The sequence below is a fragment of the Symsagittifera roscoffensis genome, chromosome 3 (assembly GCF_963678635.1).
Source record: "Symsagittifera roscoffensis chromosome 3, txSymRosc1.1, whole genome shotgun sequence".
Classification (NCBI taxonomy): Eukaryota; Metazoa; Xenacoelomorpha; order Acoela; family Convolutidae; genus Symsagittifera; species Symsagittifera roscoffensis.
This window is the reverse complement of record NC_087064.1, coordinates 49,624,225-49,640,321: the sequence shown is the minus strand read 5'-3', so window position 1 is coordinate 49,640,321 and position 16,097 is coordinate 49,624,225. Positions and strand designations below refer to the sequence as shown.

General features: G+C 35.8%; 1 protein-coding gene across 1 annotated transcript; it reads left to right on the top strand.

Moving 5' to 3' along the window:
- The first annotated feature begins 311 nt into the window (after window positions 1-311).
- On the top strand, window positions 312-15,381 carry LOC134841745 (GATA zinc finger domain-containing protein 14-like). Its single transcript, XM_063857784.1, has 8 exons — window positions 312-684; window positions 831-1,251; window positions 3,169-3,312; window positions 4,266-4,544; window positions 5,117-6,012; window positions 14,631-14,771; window positions 15,151-15,221; window positions 15,366-15,381. The coding sequence occupies exons 1-8, from the start codon at window positions 337-339 to the stop codon at window positions 15,379-15,381; spliced, it is 2,316 nt and encodes a 771-aa protein (XP_063713854.1). The 5' UTR covers window positions 312-336.
- The last annotated feature ends 716 nt before the right edge of the window (window positions 15,382-16,097 follow it).

The following is a 16,097-nucleotide window of genomic DNA, read 5'->3' as shown; positions in this document are numbered from 1 at the left end:
TAGTAGTAGTAAAAAATTTAGAGACAGTTCTCAAGGGTTCGCACCCAGATTCAAGTTCATTGGTTTAGTTTTATCTTGTTTGTGATGTTACAGGTTGCACATCTGCTATTACCTATTCTCCATGTGCATTTGTTTTCCTCGGAATAGTGTCTAATACAAAAGTGCCAGTAGATTTTCTGCAAGGTATCTTTGTTAAGTTCGTTGTCTGTTGGCTATTTTCTCTTAAAGATGTTAAATATATTTTAAAAAAAATTTGAAATGGGTAAGGAATCAGTTTTCTGTGGCGTCATTTGATTCAATTTTTTTAGAACGTCTTGAGCAACAATTTATGCTAATATGCCTGGATTTAATTCCGAAGTATCTATCCCATTTTTTGAAAATTTTGCTCAGATTAGGAACAAAAACGAAAACCAATCAATTGGAAAAGAATCACAAGTCCCAACACTGAACGACAACTCGGCCTTTGAGGCAGCTTGGGCGGAGTCCAAAAACAATGATATATCCTATCGAAATTCATCTGAGGGCAGTGAGTTGGCTGTTAATAAGCTTCTCACCGACCCATTTCAGTTTTGGTCACCGTTTATTGCGAATCATGAGGCCGAGAAACTCGAAGATAAAGAAGAAAGAGTGAAACAAGTTGATGGTTCGCGATCTGGACAACGGCTTCAATTAGAGCAGAAAATGGTTGGTATTTTCTCATAAGTTTTTTTATAATTACCTAATACAATCGACTGTTACCAGAAGAAAATGATTAATTTTTTTTTGGATTTGATTCTAACAAGGCTTTCCTTAACGATTTTAATCCAGAATTACATATGCTTAATTGCCAGGAAAATGTGCAGCCAGTATGTGATCCGGAGCTGGAGTCAAACGGGTGTCATAGCGAATTGATTGCTCAAGGTGTCCCAAATGATTATTTTAACTTGAATCAAATCTGGACGGACCACATGTCACGTGCTAATTCAAAGATGACGGACCATAATGCAGTTTTGGGCTTACCGGAAACTGTTCAGGGTTTCACAAATCAGAACACTTCCGAATCGTTTATTCCTTCGCAGTATTCGTCCAAAAAAGAGTTTGAAAACTATTTAAAACGACAGCAGATGAATTTAAATCAAGCTAGAAACAAAGCAGTTGAGCCTTTCATGAATGAAAATGCAACTCAGAAAGCATTGTGTTTCCAAATACCTCCCCGAGTTCTGAGGGAAACAAAGTGCAATTCGTTTGACGAATTCGAAAGTTACATAAGACGTAAGTCGAAAAAAAAGTCAGTTGGTTGCCTTTGAATTACGTTGAGTAGAGAACGGCAAAAAAGAATGCTAGATGGCTGAGCAATCAGCATAGATTGGTGCGATATCATTTCTTTCAATAATTTTTTTATTCGTATCTAGATTTATCAAAAATTTGGCCATGGTATGTTAAGTCCAATTTTTCGCGTATTTTGTCCAGGATACACGAGCTGTAGGACGGCTGACCGGTCCTAGTCCCCAAACTAGCTGGGTGCAGTTTGTTTCCAGCTACCACAAATAATTGTCGGAGAGTTGAGTGGTATATCAGTCGTGATTCGAACATTATGCTTAAGTTTATTTTAACTGAATTGAAATTAGTTTTTGGAGATTTCTAGTGCCATTTTGGGAATCAAAAACTTCAAACACTCAAAAAATGTCTGCTAAAAAGTGGAATTTTTTTGAATGATTTGTTTTTGTAGTCATTTTTTCAAGACCTGTACAAAGTTCGGTATCCAAAAATTTTGTCAACTGTACTGGAGTGCTCTGAAAAAAAGCGGCTGAAGATCGAACTTTTTCGCCGTTGAATGGTTTTCCTAAATTTTTTAGGGTTGATTTTTTCGCCGTTGATTGTTTTCTCGTGTATTTGAGGTTAATTCAAAGAACAACTACCATTGGTGTTCAAACGTTCGCCGGCTCTGGATCACTTTCTCTCTTGGTCATTTCTGATCTCCTCTCTCAGCTTTTGTTTTTTCATTTTTTTTTCGTTTTCTGTTTTATTGTCGCTACTGTTTTTATTTGATGTGAAATTGCAATATTATCCTTTGGCATGATGCCTAGGCTTTTTTCGTTGTTGAAACGCACCTCTTGAACACATTTTGCTTTATCCTCAGAGGCGTATCTGAGTTGGTTTGCTGGAGAGTTTAAGATAGTTGATATTCGAGGAAACTTGTTACAATTTGGTCGCTCCTGTGATGATTCAGTTGATTAAGAGGGCTAGCCCCTATATAGTGAACTTTTTCGCAGCACTGATCTGAAACTATTTAGTGAGTTTATATAAAAATTTGGCCTCTTGTTTTATTTTAATTTATCAAGGGGCCTAATTTTTTGTTGTGGGTAATGCTGAGGTCTTTTCATGGGTTTTGTTAATGCATACTTATTGGTTTCCGGCCGTTCGCTTAGATGTGTTGATGATTTCCTCTTGTTTTAATTCATCAATGGGCCTAATTGAACGGATGTTAGGACTATCGACGTACATGAACGCATATATAGGAACGAGTATATAGATATTTTCATTCTGCAAAAAATGTAATTCTGATTTCCTTTTTTTTGCTTGCGTTCTTTGCTATGCCTATTGGACCTGGCGAACGGATTAAATGTTTTCCTCGTATAAGATTAGGTCACGAGTTCTGGTTTACAGGTATCCTTAGTAAAATCGAATTTCGAAAAAATTTGATTTGAGAGTTTCATATGTGAGAAAGTTTGAATAGTTCTGGCTACCAAAGGTCAAGGTCGTTTTCCTTAATTGTTTTTAATGCATTCTCCTGAATAATTTCACATATATTTATCCGAACTTGAGATAGAGTCGAATTGCGGAATCGAAATTGAAAAGTAATGACTGCTAAAACTTCTGAACCATACTACTCTCTCTGGACTAAATGTTTTGGCATTTAAAATTCGATTCCATTTGAGATTGTGCGTATTTAAAAAAGTTTTATTTGCTAGTAAAGTTAATTACTATACTGTTTGACAACAAAAGTTTTGCTGATGCATGCCTGGTGTTTAAAACTTAGGTTGTTGAAATAAAATTTAAGCTAATATAGATACCTAAATATCATTTTTTTTGAAGAATTTTCGACTACGTGAAAACCATACAGATTGGGTATTGGTGCCTCAGAGGCGCCTCTGTTTTGTTTTTCTTTTTCATTTCAATTTTGTTTAGACATGAGTTTCAAAGAGAGGGAGCTGTTCGAAGTTGCGCACCAACTGTGTCCAGGTGCTCTGGATCTCATTCCCTATTCCCCACTTCCCCAGTGCAATATCAACGGATCTTTGCCTCCAGTTGTGTCTGATATACAATCGCAAGGTCAGTAGTCAATAAATAAAGAACAAGAATGGCGCACAGACAATTCGGCCAAAGACAATTCAGCCAATTTGAAATTCAGACAATTCAGCCAAAAATATACAGACAATTCAACCTGAGACAATTCAGCCTGAGACAATTCAGCCAGTTTTACAAAATGCTAAATTCGAAAGAAAAATATCGGAATTGGAGCTCTTTCTCGGTTTAAGGTCGCCGGTAGGCGCGCTACGCGCGCGTCGCCGCTTTGCGGCGATAATCGGCTCTAAATTTCGTATAGAGTTCTACCCTCTGTTGGCAAGCTCGCAACACGTTGGCGCGACTGCGTCGGTCACTATATTTTTGGCTGAATTGTCTATGGCTCAATTTTCTGCATAATTTTGGCTGAATTGTCTGAATTTCAATTCGGCTGAATTGTCTTTGGCCGAATTGTCTGGATACAAGAATATCGAAACACTTCTCATTATTTCAAACGCAAACATCATTCTCGTTAAGAGTCGGTGAACGTAGTTTTTTCTTGAAAGGTCTTAAAATTTGTTCACGAGGCTCAAGTATAGTTTTTTGCGGTTAGTTCTTTGCGGTTAGTTCTTTTCAAGTTTAATTGATTTCTTTTTTAAAAGAAAGGCAAACTCCTGTCAAATAGCAAAAATGTAAAGTTCATAAAAATGTGATCGACTTCTAGTTTCGAAAAGGAGTTTATTTTTCAGATTTCTCAGTGAACTAAAAAAAATTACCTATTACTCCAGTTTTTTTAAATTGGGTTTATTGATCAAATAAGTGTCAATCATACACTTTTCTGGAATTAAAAAGAGCTTTAAGGACATCTATTCTTTTTCGAAAGTTCGTAAATAATATTTTTTTTCGGCTTACTTGCATTCATTGGCTCTTTTCCAACTGTCTGTTGGCTATGTTTTTCACTATCAAAAAATTCATTATCATTATTTTAATTCCTAATTTAGATGAACTGCAAAGCATGCTGAACGCTCTTGCTTTGAAAAATAGCCTGACTCAGAACGTAGTTTCCCTTGGCAACGGATCTACTATGTCATCTCAGGTCAACAATGCAAAAAGTTTCGACAAGAATAAACAACCGTCTGGCTTGATGGATTTTCCGTTTTGTGTTCCAAAGATGCCGAGTAGGATGGAGTCTGATCCAGTCAAACCAAACTCGAATACTAGCAGCGATATGAACCCTAATTTGGCCTCCTTGCTCTACACGCACCTACCTTATTTCCAAGGTAAATTAAAGACCTATCTGTCTTTAGAAAAGTCAATCGGCAAAATTTCTGCGCTATAATTCTTGTTTCGTCGTTCTGTGGTTTTAAAAAGTTAAGGTCTGACGTTTGACTACGATAACTTTTGATGGCTAAGTTTTTGATCTCTTGACCTCCTTCTGTTACAATCCAATTTGATTTTAAAAAATGGGCTGAGGGTAATTTGGGTCAAATGAAAAAAGGTGCCGAAATTATACTCGAATCCCGTTTCGGTCACAGTTGAAGTGGAAGTGTGATCCGCCTCCTCAAGGTGGTACCGGCTGCGGCCAAATAGATGACATCTCTCTCCCCTCGGAAGAAATGTCCAGGGTAGAACGGTGGGAGCTGGGCTGCGGCGGCTTGTAAAAAAATCTTATAAAACAAAAATCCTTCAAAAATGTGCTTTAATTTTAGTTAGTATATACTGATACTGAGGGGTATTGTCATTGTGGAGAAATAGGCAAAGTTTTTTCGTGGTAAAATAAAGTCACGAATTTGTAGGAGCTTTGGCGTGAGTTTTGCTTCCTCAATTTAGTAACTCATCGCTATGATTTTAGCTTTACTCATGCTGCAAAATCAACAAAGTCTACTCAACATGGCCTCAGATCCCGCGACAAGCGCCAGTACGCCACTTGAACTCTTTCAAAATGCATCATCGCAGAGCCCTCTGAACGTCTCGGGAAAAGCCAACGTAAACAATGGAGCCAATAACCTTGTGCGCAATATCAATTTCAATTATACTCTTTTCAACGAGCTGCTTAGTCAACAACAATCGATTTTCCAAGACAATCACAAGCAAACTTTGCCCAACGGAAACATTAATTTAGTCGATGATAAAGACGAGCTTAAGTTTGATTGTCCGCGACCTTTTTCGGTCACACCTACTCCAGCAACGACTCAATACAATCTTCCAAATTCAAGCAATTCTAACCATTTCAACCAGAACCAATTTGATCTGAATGCATACATGACGTTGTTGGCATCCATGAATACTGGCTCGGAAATGGTTAAGGATGTTATGGGGTCCGGAAATCAAAGTATGAAGAATAGTATGGCACCAAGTAACATGCAAAATCCCGCTTTCATGGCTCCAAGTCAAAAGGATATCTTGGAGCAAGGAGGTCCCAATTTTGGTTCGGCTGTTAATTTCAAAGTCCAGAGTCAACCCAATAACTGGATGAATTTGTCAAACGGAGGGACGAAGATGTCAGTCAATCGTGGAAATCACGGGGGTCAAATGCAGAACAGGAGCAATAATGGCAACCGTTTCAAACAGAGTTATGACTCAGCGGGTGGGGCTAGTGGAGGCATGCATGGTAATAACTCACATCATGGACATGGGAGACATCAAGGTTACCAGCCGGGATCGAAGAGCCGGGCGACAGACTTGCTGCTGGCAAATGTGGGACTTGCTGTTGAACAATTCAAAGCTATCGAAAATGAGCGGAAAAAGGTCTAACTGTTTTCCCACATTCAGCTTCGAATTTATTCGACGTCTTCATACTAAAACAAGAAGTTTTATCTCCCTTGACCTCGTTATCTTGAAGTCACTCTGAGTGAAATTTCCTAATATGGCTTGAAGCCTTTTGTGCATAAGCTGAATCATAGTTACGCGACATATTTTTTCCACTACAAGTTGCAAATTTCCTTGAACGATATGTATTTGTTCATTTAAAGCTGATTCATTGCTTCCAGTAATTTTTTACCCTCTGGATACCAATGGTATTGCAATCGGGTACTAGACTTTTTTTCCCGTAAGCACTTCTGTCCACAGACGCATTGGACTCCTGGTGGTACCTTCCTTGGTTCATATTCAAATTTTGTAGTGTCTCTTGGCAACTTAGGCTGGTGGTATAGCATACGCCTAGGATGGCTAAGGTACTGACTTAGGTTCGAATCTGACCAGGACCAGTTTTTTTTCAAACGGTAAATGTTCTGGTTTAAAAAACGGCTTACTATTTGTCTGTTATGTTTTGTCGGCTTAGTTGCCTTATCTAACAATCATTTATTTTAGCTGTAAACAATTTTCATTGCAGTCAACTTCAGCATTTTAAAAATCCGGCCCGAATTGTAATTTGCTTTTCACATTGGTTGTAATTTTACCAGCTCGGTTTGTTGAAATTTCTTTTTTTCGTCTTTTTTATTGGCTTAATAAATGTCTGCCTAATTAACATCGACTTAGTGGCCTTTTATTTCGTCGTTACGTCCGAAAAAAGTTTTTGTGCGCGTGTGTGTCCTCTGAGAGGAAATTTTAAAATAAGTTTAGAATTTTTTTATATGTCTTTTCGACATGAAGGGTTTCTGATTAGGTTTTTTTGGCTTTATTACCGCTTGGTCATTATAAATTGAAATCCAATCAAACATGTGGCGCGTTGTATAAAAAAAACTGCTTGAGACGGCGAAGATTTGCGGTTCGAATCCGGCTGGGCCTTTTTTTGCCAACTAGTTTATGTGCTTTTTCGGACTATCGTCTGTCTGTTTATATTTGTCGGCTTAGTTCCCGGCGCTCAATGGTTTAACTTTATTCCAAGTTGCTGTAATCCATATGCTTGAGACAATAAAGCCCGGCAGTTCGATTTCAGTTGAGACCTGTTTTTTTTGCAAATTGAGATTTTTTGGCTAATTTAGATTTGTCTGTCTGCTTATTTTTGTCTGCTTAGTTCCGCAGAAAGGACTTTTTTTTATAAAAAACTTGGACTCTCTATAGTTTTCCCAAAGCTCCATGTAGAGTTTCTAATGGTGCAGGCAAATTTTTAGGATATTTTGACTTCTGTTGCAGTTTTTATTGACAAAAACGATTTTTTGAATTTTTTCGTTTGATTCTTATAGTCATCCGTATATGTATCGCAATTGATGAGAAGCTCAGCTGCGCCTCTGTGTTTAAAGTGAAGTGAAGGCTAATATCATCTAAAACAATTCTGGCTTGTGACACAGCAAGTTGGCATCTGTATCAAGCCCCGGTTATTTCGTGTTAGCAAGTCATTGAAATTATTGTTTTCAAATTTTTTCTTCAATTTTGCGAAATTTATTTTCTCTTCCTGATACATCAGCGATCAAATTTCACTTGTTACAAAATCAGCTGGTTGATGTGAAAGTTGTACAGTATAGTCCGTGATCGTTTTCGCAATAAAAATTGTTTCAAGGTTTTTCTCGCTAAATGATAATGAACGTAATGACGGTACTAATATAGGTCGAGTTGCTAACTTCCCAATTGTCTTCTTCCCAACTTACTCAATACCCAAATTGCTCAAAATTCAATGATTTTTCAGCCTAGTTTTTTTTCCAGAATAAAAAAAATTTTACTCCAAATTTAAACCTTTGCGGTTTGGCTTTTGATTTCTTTTTCAGTTTAATTCAAATTCATTTGCTAACACGCCGACTAGTTACATTCTCCATTTTCAAACGCAAAATAGCGCGAAAAACACATGATACATTTCTATTTTCGAAAGTGGATATTAATTTATAGATTTCCCAGCGGGATAAAAAATTTCCCCAATTTTTTTAAGTTGCATTATTATCAAAAAAAGTGTCAACCATGATTTTTTTAAAAACTAAACAGCTTAAGATCGTGTATTTTTTCTTTGTAATTCGTAGTTTGTTTTGTTGTGGGCGCTTTGTTTATAGTCGATTAATGCTGTGAAGACATGTTGACATGTTAAAAGAGTAATTAAGTGCCTTGAAGCTTGCTGCCTTAGTTTGAGTTTTTTTCTTGGTGAAAGTTGTTTGTTGCGTCGTTGCTTCAATATCTAACACTGCCCCCCTCCCCCAAGATTGCCTCTGGATAGAGGGGGACCATTGTCTAATAACTGACATGTCCAAAAGTTCTGGAAGTGTCGCCGGTTTTTTGTGAAAACCCAAGTATTCAAACAGGGATATGTTTTTAATATCACTGCTATGGTGTCTTAATATCGTTTCTTCCGTATTAGTGGACACCATAATGAGAGGTTGTCGATTCAAAGTCGAGGCTTTGAGTCAGTGTTGAGTCGAAACTGGCCCTTAGGAGTGAGCTCAAATGATTTGCTTGATTATTGATCCAATCTCAGGAATGAATAAGCCTCGACTGGAATGCATCAGAGTGCTAAAGTATTCAATGGGGTAGACTTTCGGGCATTTAAAAGTGAAGCGATTGGTTTCGTGTGGGTGTTAAAGCACTTCGGACTTTCTTTGGGAGCATTAAGGTCAAGTCTCTCTTCCAAACTGAATGCGAGATCAGTTTGTGAGATAAATGTGATTTTTAGTGAGTAACCTGGGTATAGGAAATTTCCAAAGTTAAACAAGTCAGTCATCTCTATTTTCCTTGAGCTCATTGATACGTTGAGTCATGCTGTTTCTGCTCACATAATTTTTTTTCAAATTACAACATGCGATCCACAATTATCTCTCGAAGTGCAATGCAGAATGAAAGTGAGGAAAAACCTCAGGCAAGCAGTGATCTCTGCATGATTCTGAATGTTTTTTGACGATTTTGTTTACTGTTTTGGATATTAATTTTATGATCATATCAGATTCAAGAATTAGTTTTCTGGATGGACTATTTTAATCGGGCTATGTTTGAAAGGCAACGATCTGAGCAAATTAAAGGTTTCATATTGCAATACTGTCAGCAATTTTTCTTAATAATTGGATTGTAGTAAATTATATTGTTTAAACCTAAGGGATCCAAATTTTGGAGCAATTTTATGATGATTGCTGTAAATATCATTCATTTCGCTAGTTGGCAATGATAGCATCAAAGAGATTGTAGCATTCAGAAAGAAAACATAACAAGACTGCTCGTATCAGGGCGAAGCCCTGAATGTTCCGACTGCCTTTTAAGGTTTATGGAGCAGTAATAACTTTAAAAAATTAAATGAAATAAAATAAAATGAAATTTTTTTTTCTAAAATTTGAAATTTTTTTAATGAAAATCATCCCCCCACACGACATATAAAGTACAAAAGGATAGAGTTCGTTCCTTGTAACAAATCAATTATGGCAAATAAGCTTCGTTCAACCAATTTGGAACGATTTCTAAGACGGATTAAATCTCCGCTTACGCGTTAATAGCTCGAATTATATCGCGCGTAAATTGTCCCAAATTGGTCAAAATGGCAACCTTTAAACCCTCATAACTTTACGAAAAATGATCACAGGTGAAATATCTTTTCAAATTTAAGCTCAGGACAACAATACCTTTTGAATGATATAAAAAATTCCGTCAAAAATGGCTAGTTAAAAAGTCGAAATTTGTCTGAAGAAAAAAAAAACCCACCCCGAGCACAAATATTCCGTTACTTTCGTATCGAAAGTCGGAACAACAAGACTGCTCGTATGAGGGCGAAGCCCTGAATGTTCCGACTGCCTTTTAAGGTTTATGGAGCAGCAGTAATAACATAAAAACTTAAATGAAATAAAATAAAATGAAAATTTTTTTTCTCCAAAATTTGAATTTTTTTTTGAAAATCATCCCCCCACACGCCATATAAAGTACAAAAAGATAGATTTCGTTCCTTGTAACAAATCAATTATGGCAAATAAGCTTCGTTCAACCAATTTGGAACGATTTATAAGACGGATTAAATCTCCGCTTACGTGTTAATAGCTCGAATTATATCGCGCGTAAATTGTCCCAAATTGGTCGAAATGGCAACCTTTAAACCCTCATAACTTTACGAAAAATGATCACAGGTGAAATATCTTTTCAAATTTAAGCTCAGGACAACAATACCTTTTGAATGATATAAAAAAATTCCTTCAAAAATGGCTAGTTAAAAAGTCGAAATTTGTCTGAAGAAAAAATAAAACCCACCCCGAGCACAAATTTTCCGTTACTTTCGTATCGAAAGTCGGAACAACAAGACTGCTCGTATGAGGGCGAAGCCCAGAATGTTCCGACTGCCTTTTAAGGTTTATGGAGCAGTAATAACTTTAAAAAATTAAATGAAATAAAATAAAATGAAATTTTTTTTTCTAAAATTTGAAATTTTTTTAATGAAAATCATCCCCCCACACGACATATAAAGTACAAAAGGATAGAGTTCGTTCCTTGTAACAAATCAATTATGGCAAACAAGCTTCGTTCAACCAATTTGGACCGATTTCTAAGACGGATTAAATCTCCGCTTACGCGTTAATAGCTCGAATTATATCGCGCGTAAATTGTCCCAAATTGGTCAAAATGGCAACCTTTAAACCCTCATAACTTTACGAAAAATGATCACAGGTGAAATATCTTTTCAAATTTAAGCTCAGGACAACAATACTTTTTGAATGATAAAAAAAAATTCCGTCAAAAATGGCTAGTTAAAAAGTCGAAATTTGTCTGAAGAAAAAAAAAACCCACCCCGAGCACAAATATTCCGTTACTTTTGTATCGAAAGTCGGAACAACAAGACTGCTCGTATCAAGGCGAAGCCCTGAATGTTCCGACTGCCTTTTAAGGTTTATGGATCAGCAGTAATAACATAAAAACCTAAATGAAATAAAATAAAATGAAAATTTTTTTTCTCCAAAATTTGAAATTTTTTATGAAAATCATCCCCCCACACGCCATATAAAGTACAAAAGAATAGATTTCGTTCCTTGTAACAAATCAATTATGGCAAATAAGCTTCGTTCAACCAATTTGGAACGATTTATAAGACGGATTAAATCTCCGCTTACGCGTTAATAGCTCGAATTATATCGCGCGTAAATTGTCCCAAATTGGTCGAAATGGCAACCTTTAAACCCTCATAACTTTACGAAAAATGATCACAGGTGAAATATCTTTTCAAATTTAAGCTCAGGACAACAATACCTTTTTGAATGATATAAAAAAAATCCTTCAAAAATGGCTAGTTAAAAAGTCGAAATTTGTCTGAAGAAAAAATAAAACCCACCCCGAGCACAAATATTCCGTTACTTTCGTATCGAAAGTCGGAACAACAAGACTGCTCGTATGAGGGCGAAGCCCAGAATGTTCCGACTGCCTTTTAAGGTTTATGGAGCAGCAGTAATAACATAAAAAATTAAATGAAATAAAATAAAATGAAAATTTTTTTTCTCCAAAATTTGAAATGTTTTATGAAAATCATCCCCCCACACGACATATAAAGTACAAAAGGATAGAGTTCGTTCCTTGTAACAAATCAATTATGGCAAACAAGCTTCGTTCAACCAATTTGGAACGATTTCTAAGACGGATTAAATCTCCGCTTACGCGTTAATAGCTCGAATTATATCGCGCGTAAATTGTCCCAAATTGGTCAAAATGGCAACCTTTAAACCCTCATAACTTTACGAAAAATGATCACAGGTGAAATATCTTTTCAAATTTAAGCTCAGGACAACAATACCTTTTTGAATGATATAAAAAATTCCTTCAAAAATGGCTAGTTAAAAAGTCGAAATTTGTCTGAAGAAAAAAAAAACCCACCCCGAGCACAAATATTCCGTTACTTTTGTATCGAAAGTCGGAACAACAAGACTGCTCGTATCAGGGCGAAGCCCTGAATGTTCCGACTGCCTTTTAAGGTTTATCGAGCAGCAGTAATAACATAAAAACTTAAATGAAATAAAATAAAATGAAAATTTTTTTTCTCCAAAATTTGAAATTTTTTATGAAAATCATCCCCCCACACGCCATATAAAGTACAAAAAGATAGATTTCGTTCCTTGTAACAAATCAATTATGGCAAATAAGCTTCGTTCAACCAATTTGGAACGATTTATAAGACGGATTAAATCTCCGCTTACGCGTTAATAGCTCGAATTATATCGCGCGTAAATTGTCCCAAATTGGTCGAAATGGCAACCTTTAAACCCTCATAACTTTACGAAAAATGATCACAGGTGAAATATCTTTTCAAATTTAAGCTCAGGACAACAATACCTTTTGAATGATAAAAAAAAATTCCTTCAAAAATGGCTAGTTAAAAAGTCGAAATTTGTCTGAAGAAAAAATAAAACCCACCCCGAGCACAAATATTCCGTTACTTTCGTATCGAAAGTCGGAACAACAAGACTGCTCGTATGAGGGCGAAGCCCAGAATGTTCCGACTGCCTTTTAAGGTTTATGGAGCAGTAATAACTTTAAAAAATTAAATGAAATAAAATAAAATGAAATTTTTTTTTCTGAAATTTGAAATTTTTTTAATGAAAATCATCCCCCCACACGACATATAAAGTACAAAAGGATAGAGTTCGTTCCTTGTAACAAATCAATTATGGCTAACAAGCTTCGTTCAACCAATTTGGAACGATTTCTAAGACGGATTAAATCTCCGCTTACGCGTTAATAGCTCGAATTATCTCGCGCGTAAATTGTCCGAAATTGGTCAAAATGGCAACCTTTAAACCCTCATAAATTTACGAAAAATGATCACAGGTGAAATGTCTTTTCAAATTTAAGCTCAGGACAACAATACCTTTTGAATGATAAAAAAAAATTCCGTCAAAAATGGCTAGTTAAAAAGTTGAAATTTGTCTGAAGAAAAAAAAAAACCCACCCCGAGCACAAATATTCCGTTACTTTCGTATCGAAAGTCGGAACAACAAGACTGCTCGTATCAGGGCGAAGCCCTGAATGTTCCGACTGCCTTTTAAGGTTTATGGAGCAGCAGTAATAACATAAAAAATTAAATGAAATAAAATAAAATGAAAATTTTTTTTCTCCAAAATTTGAAATGTTTTATGAAAATCATCCCCCCACACGCCCTATAAAGTACAAAAAGATAGATTTCGTTCCTTGTAACAAATCAATTATGGCAAATAAGCTTCGTTCAACCAATTTGGAACGATTTATAAGACGGATTAAATCTGCGCTTACGCGTTAATAGCGCGAATTATATCGCGCGTTAATTGTCCCAAATTGGTCAAAGTGTCCAAAATGGCAATCTTTAAACCCTCATAACTTTATGAAAAATGGTCACAGGTGAAATATCTTTTCAAATTTAAGTTCAGGACAACAATGGCTTTCCAATGATATAAAAAAAATTCCGTCAAAAATGGCTAGTTAAAAAGTCGAAATTTGTCTGAAGAAAAAAAAACCCACCCCGAGCTCAAATATTCCGTTACTTTCGTATCGAAAGTCGGAACAATTACTATCCACTACCCCAACGCCCGTGAACTGTGTTTTCATCATTTAATGTGTCTATAGTATGTTCTTTGTTCTCTAGATCTTTGTAAACCATTTTCTCGAAATATAGGCAAAGTTGTTCCGACTTCTTTATCTCACGGCTTTTGCAGGCTTGAGAACAGAGCTTAGTTGGCGTTCCTCCAGTGCAATTTTGTAAATAGTTTTTCAAAAACTTTTTTTTGAAGCAATTTTCTTAAAAATACTTGATAATAATCCATACCGTGATTGGATTTGGTTGGAAAAGTATATCCCGTTTCTTCTTTCTGTGTTTCAAATATGTTCAGCAGCGTTAGCTTGAGCTACGACACTTTTAAATTGATTTCCTAATAATTTCATTTTTTAGAAATGCTTTCACCTGAAAATTGCTATTCGACGATTTTTGGTTTTGTTCATTCGCCTTTTGACAATCTAATTGACGCTGTTTTGGAGAAAGTCGCTCCTTCGTAAAAACTGGTTTTGAGTCGAAAGGATTAAATACTTGCGCGAACAACGATTTTTAGCCAAAATTTCTATCCTCCCACCAGAATAGATAAATTTAATTTTTATGACTGGAGGGGTCTTCAACGTATCCCTTGTACTCAGCAAATGACACGCTTTTAAAATGCTTAATTACTTGGCTGAGCTTGTTCTGGGAATAAGCCTTAAAAAGTTGCATACCTGATGAAAAATAGGCCCCTGGCTTTGAATAGGTATATTTTAAAAATTATACCATCGTTTGAAGATTACTGCTTCTGATGGTCGAAACGCTTCTTTTCCACTCAATTCTTCATTTGATGGATAGTATCTTTTTAAAATTCAATTGGTGTTTAACAGCAGGATTGGTAACGTTTTTCAAAGATATATTGTTTAATTTAAAAGCATAACTTTTAAGAATCAGTGAAACTTTGAGGGGAAATTTTTGCTGCAGCGAAAAACGTGAATTGTTTGCGACTTTCTGTTGGAATAATGATAACACTGTTGCTATTCTTTGCTAGACTGAGGTATCATTGGCGCACCTCTTCCCCAAGCATGACATGCGAAGTGACAACAGACGTCCCAATCAGCCCCCTCGACTGCCCCCGAACCCCACCAGGGTGGACAGACTAGTGGGTGAGATGCAGAAGGAACATCCAAAAGTAAGTAGAAGAGCTCAGCAAATCACTATCTTTATAAGAGCCCTTCATTATTCAAAAATATGGATTGGGATTAAAATATTATTTTCTGAATTGAAAGCTGATCTTTTGTAATGTAACTGTCAACGAATTTGACAAATATTAAAATTTGATTTAAAAAATTGATGGTTGATTTTATATTAAAGAATGGCTTCTAGAAATTTTAGTATTAAAATTAAAAAATATTATACAATTTCGCGAGGTTGATTTTAAACTGATTTAGATCATGAGGAATAAATTCTTTCTCTCTTATTCAGCAAATACGTAGTTTATTCCGACTTTAACGTGGAATATCAATTGTGGTTTTTAGCTCAATCAGTTTAACTTTATTTTATCTTCATAGCTGCAATACCCGAATTTAAGCTCAGGACAACAATACCTTTTGAATGATATAAACAAATTCCTTCAAAAATGGCTAGTTAAAAAGTCGAAATTTGTCTGAAGAAAAAATAAAACCCACCCCGAGCACAAATATTCCGTTACTTTCGTATCGAAAGTCGGAACAACAAGACTGCTCGTATGAGGGCGAAGCCCAGAATGTTCCGACTGCCTTTTAAGGTTTATGGAGCAGTAATAACTTTAAAAAAATTAAATGAAATAAAATAAAATGAAATTTTTTTTTCTAAAACTTGAAATTTTTTTAATGAAAATCATCCCCCCACACGACATAAAGTACAAAAGGATAGAGTTCGTTCCTTGTAACAAATCAATTATGGCAAACAAGCTTCGTTCAACCAATTTGGAACGATTTCTAAGACGGATTAAATCTCCGCTTACGCGTTAATAGCTCGAATTATATCGCGCGTAAATTGTCCCAAATTGGTCAAAATGGCAACCTTTAAACCCTCATAACTTTACGAAAAATGATCACAGGTGAAATATTTTTTCAAATTTAAGCTCAGGACAACAATACCTTTTGAATGATAAAAAAAATTCCGTCAAAAATGGCTAGTTAAAAAGTCGAAATTTGTCTGAAGAAAAAAAAAACCCACCCCGAGCACAAATATTCCGTTACTTTTGTATCGAAAGTCGGAACAACAAGACTGCTCGTATCAGGGCGAAGCCCTGAATGTTCCGACTGCCTTTTAAGGTTTATGGAGCAGCAGTAATAACATAAAAACTTAAATGAAATAAAATAAAATGAAAATTTTTTTTCTCCAAAATTTGAAATTTTTTATGAAAATCATCCCCCCACACGCCATATAAAGTACAAAAAGATAGATTTCGTTCCTTGTAACAAATCAATTATGGCAAATTAGCTTCGTTCAACCAATTTGGAACGATTTATAA

Excerpts from the sequence above, each read along its gene's own strand:
- LOC134841745 (XM_063857784.1), top strand. The coding sequence starts at position 337 with ATGCCTGGATTTAATTCCGAAGTATCTATCCCATTTTTTGAAAATTTT. Across the intron at positions 6,013-14,630 it reads TCGAAAATGAGCGGAAAAAG|ACTGAGGTATCATTGGCGCA; the intron begins GTCTAACTGTTT and ends ATTCTTTGCTAG. Across the intron at positions 14,772-15,150 it reads TGCAGAAGGAACATCCAAAA|CTGCAATACCCGAATTTAAG; the intron begins GTAAGTAGAAGA and ends TTATCTTCATAG.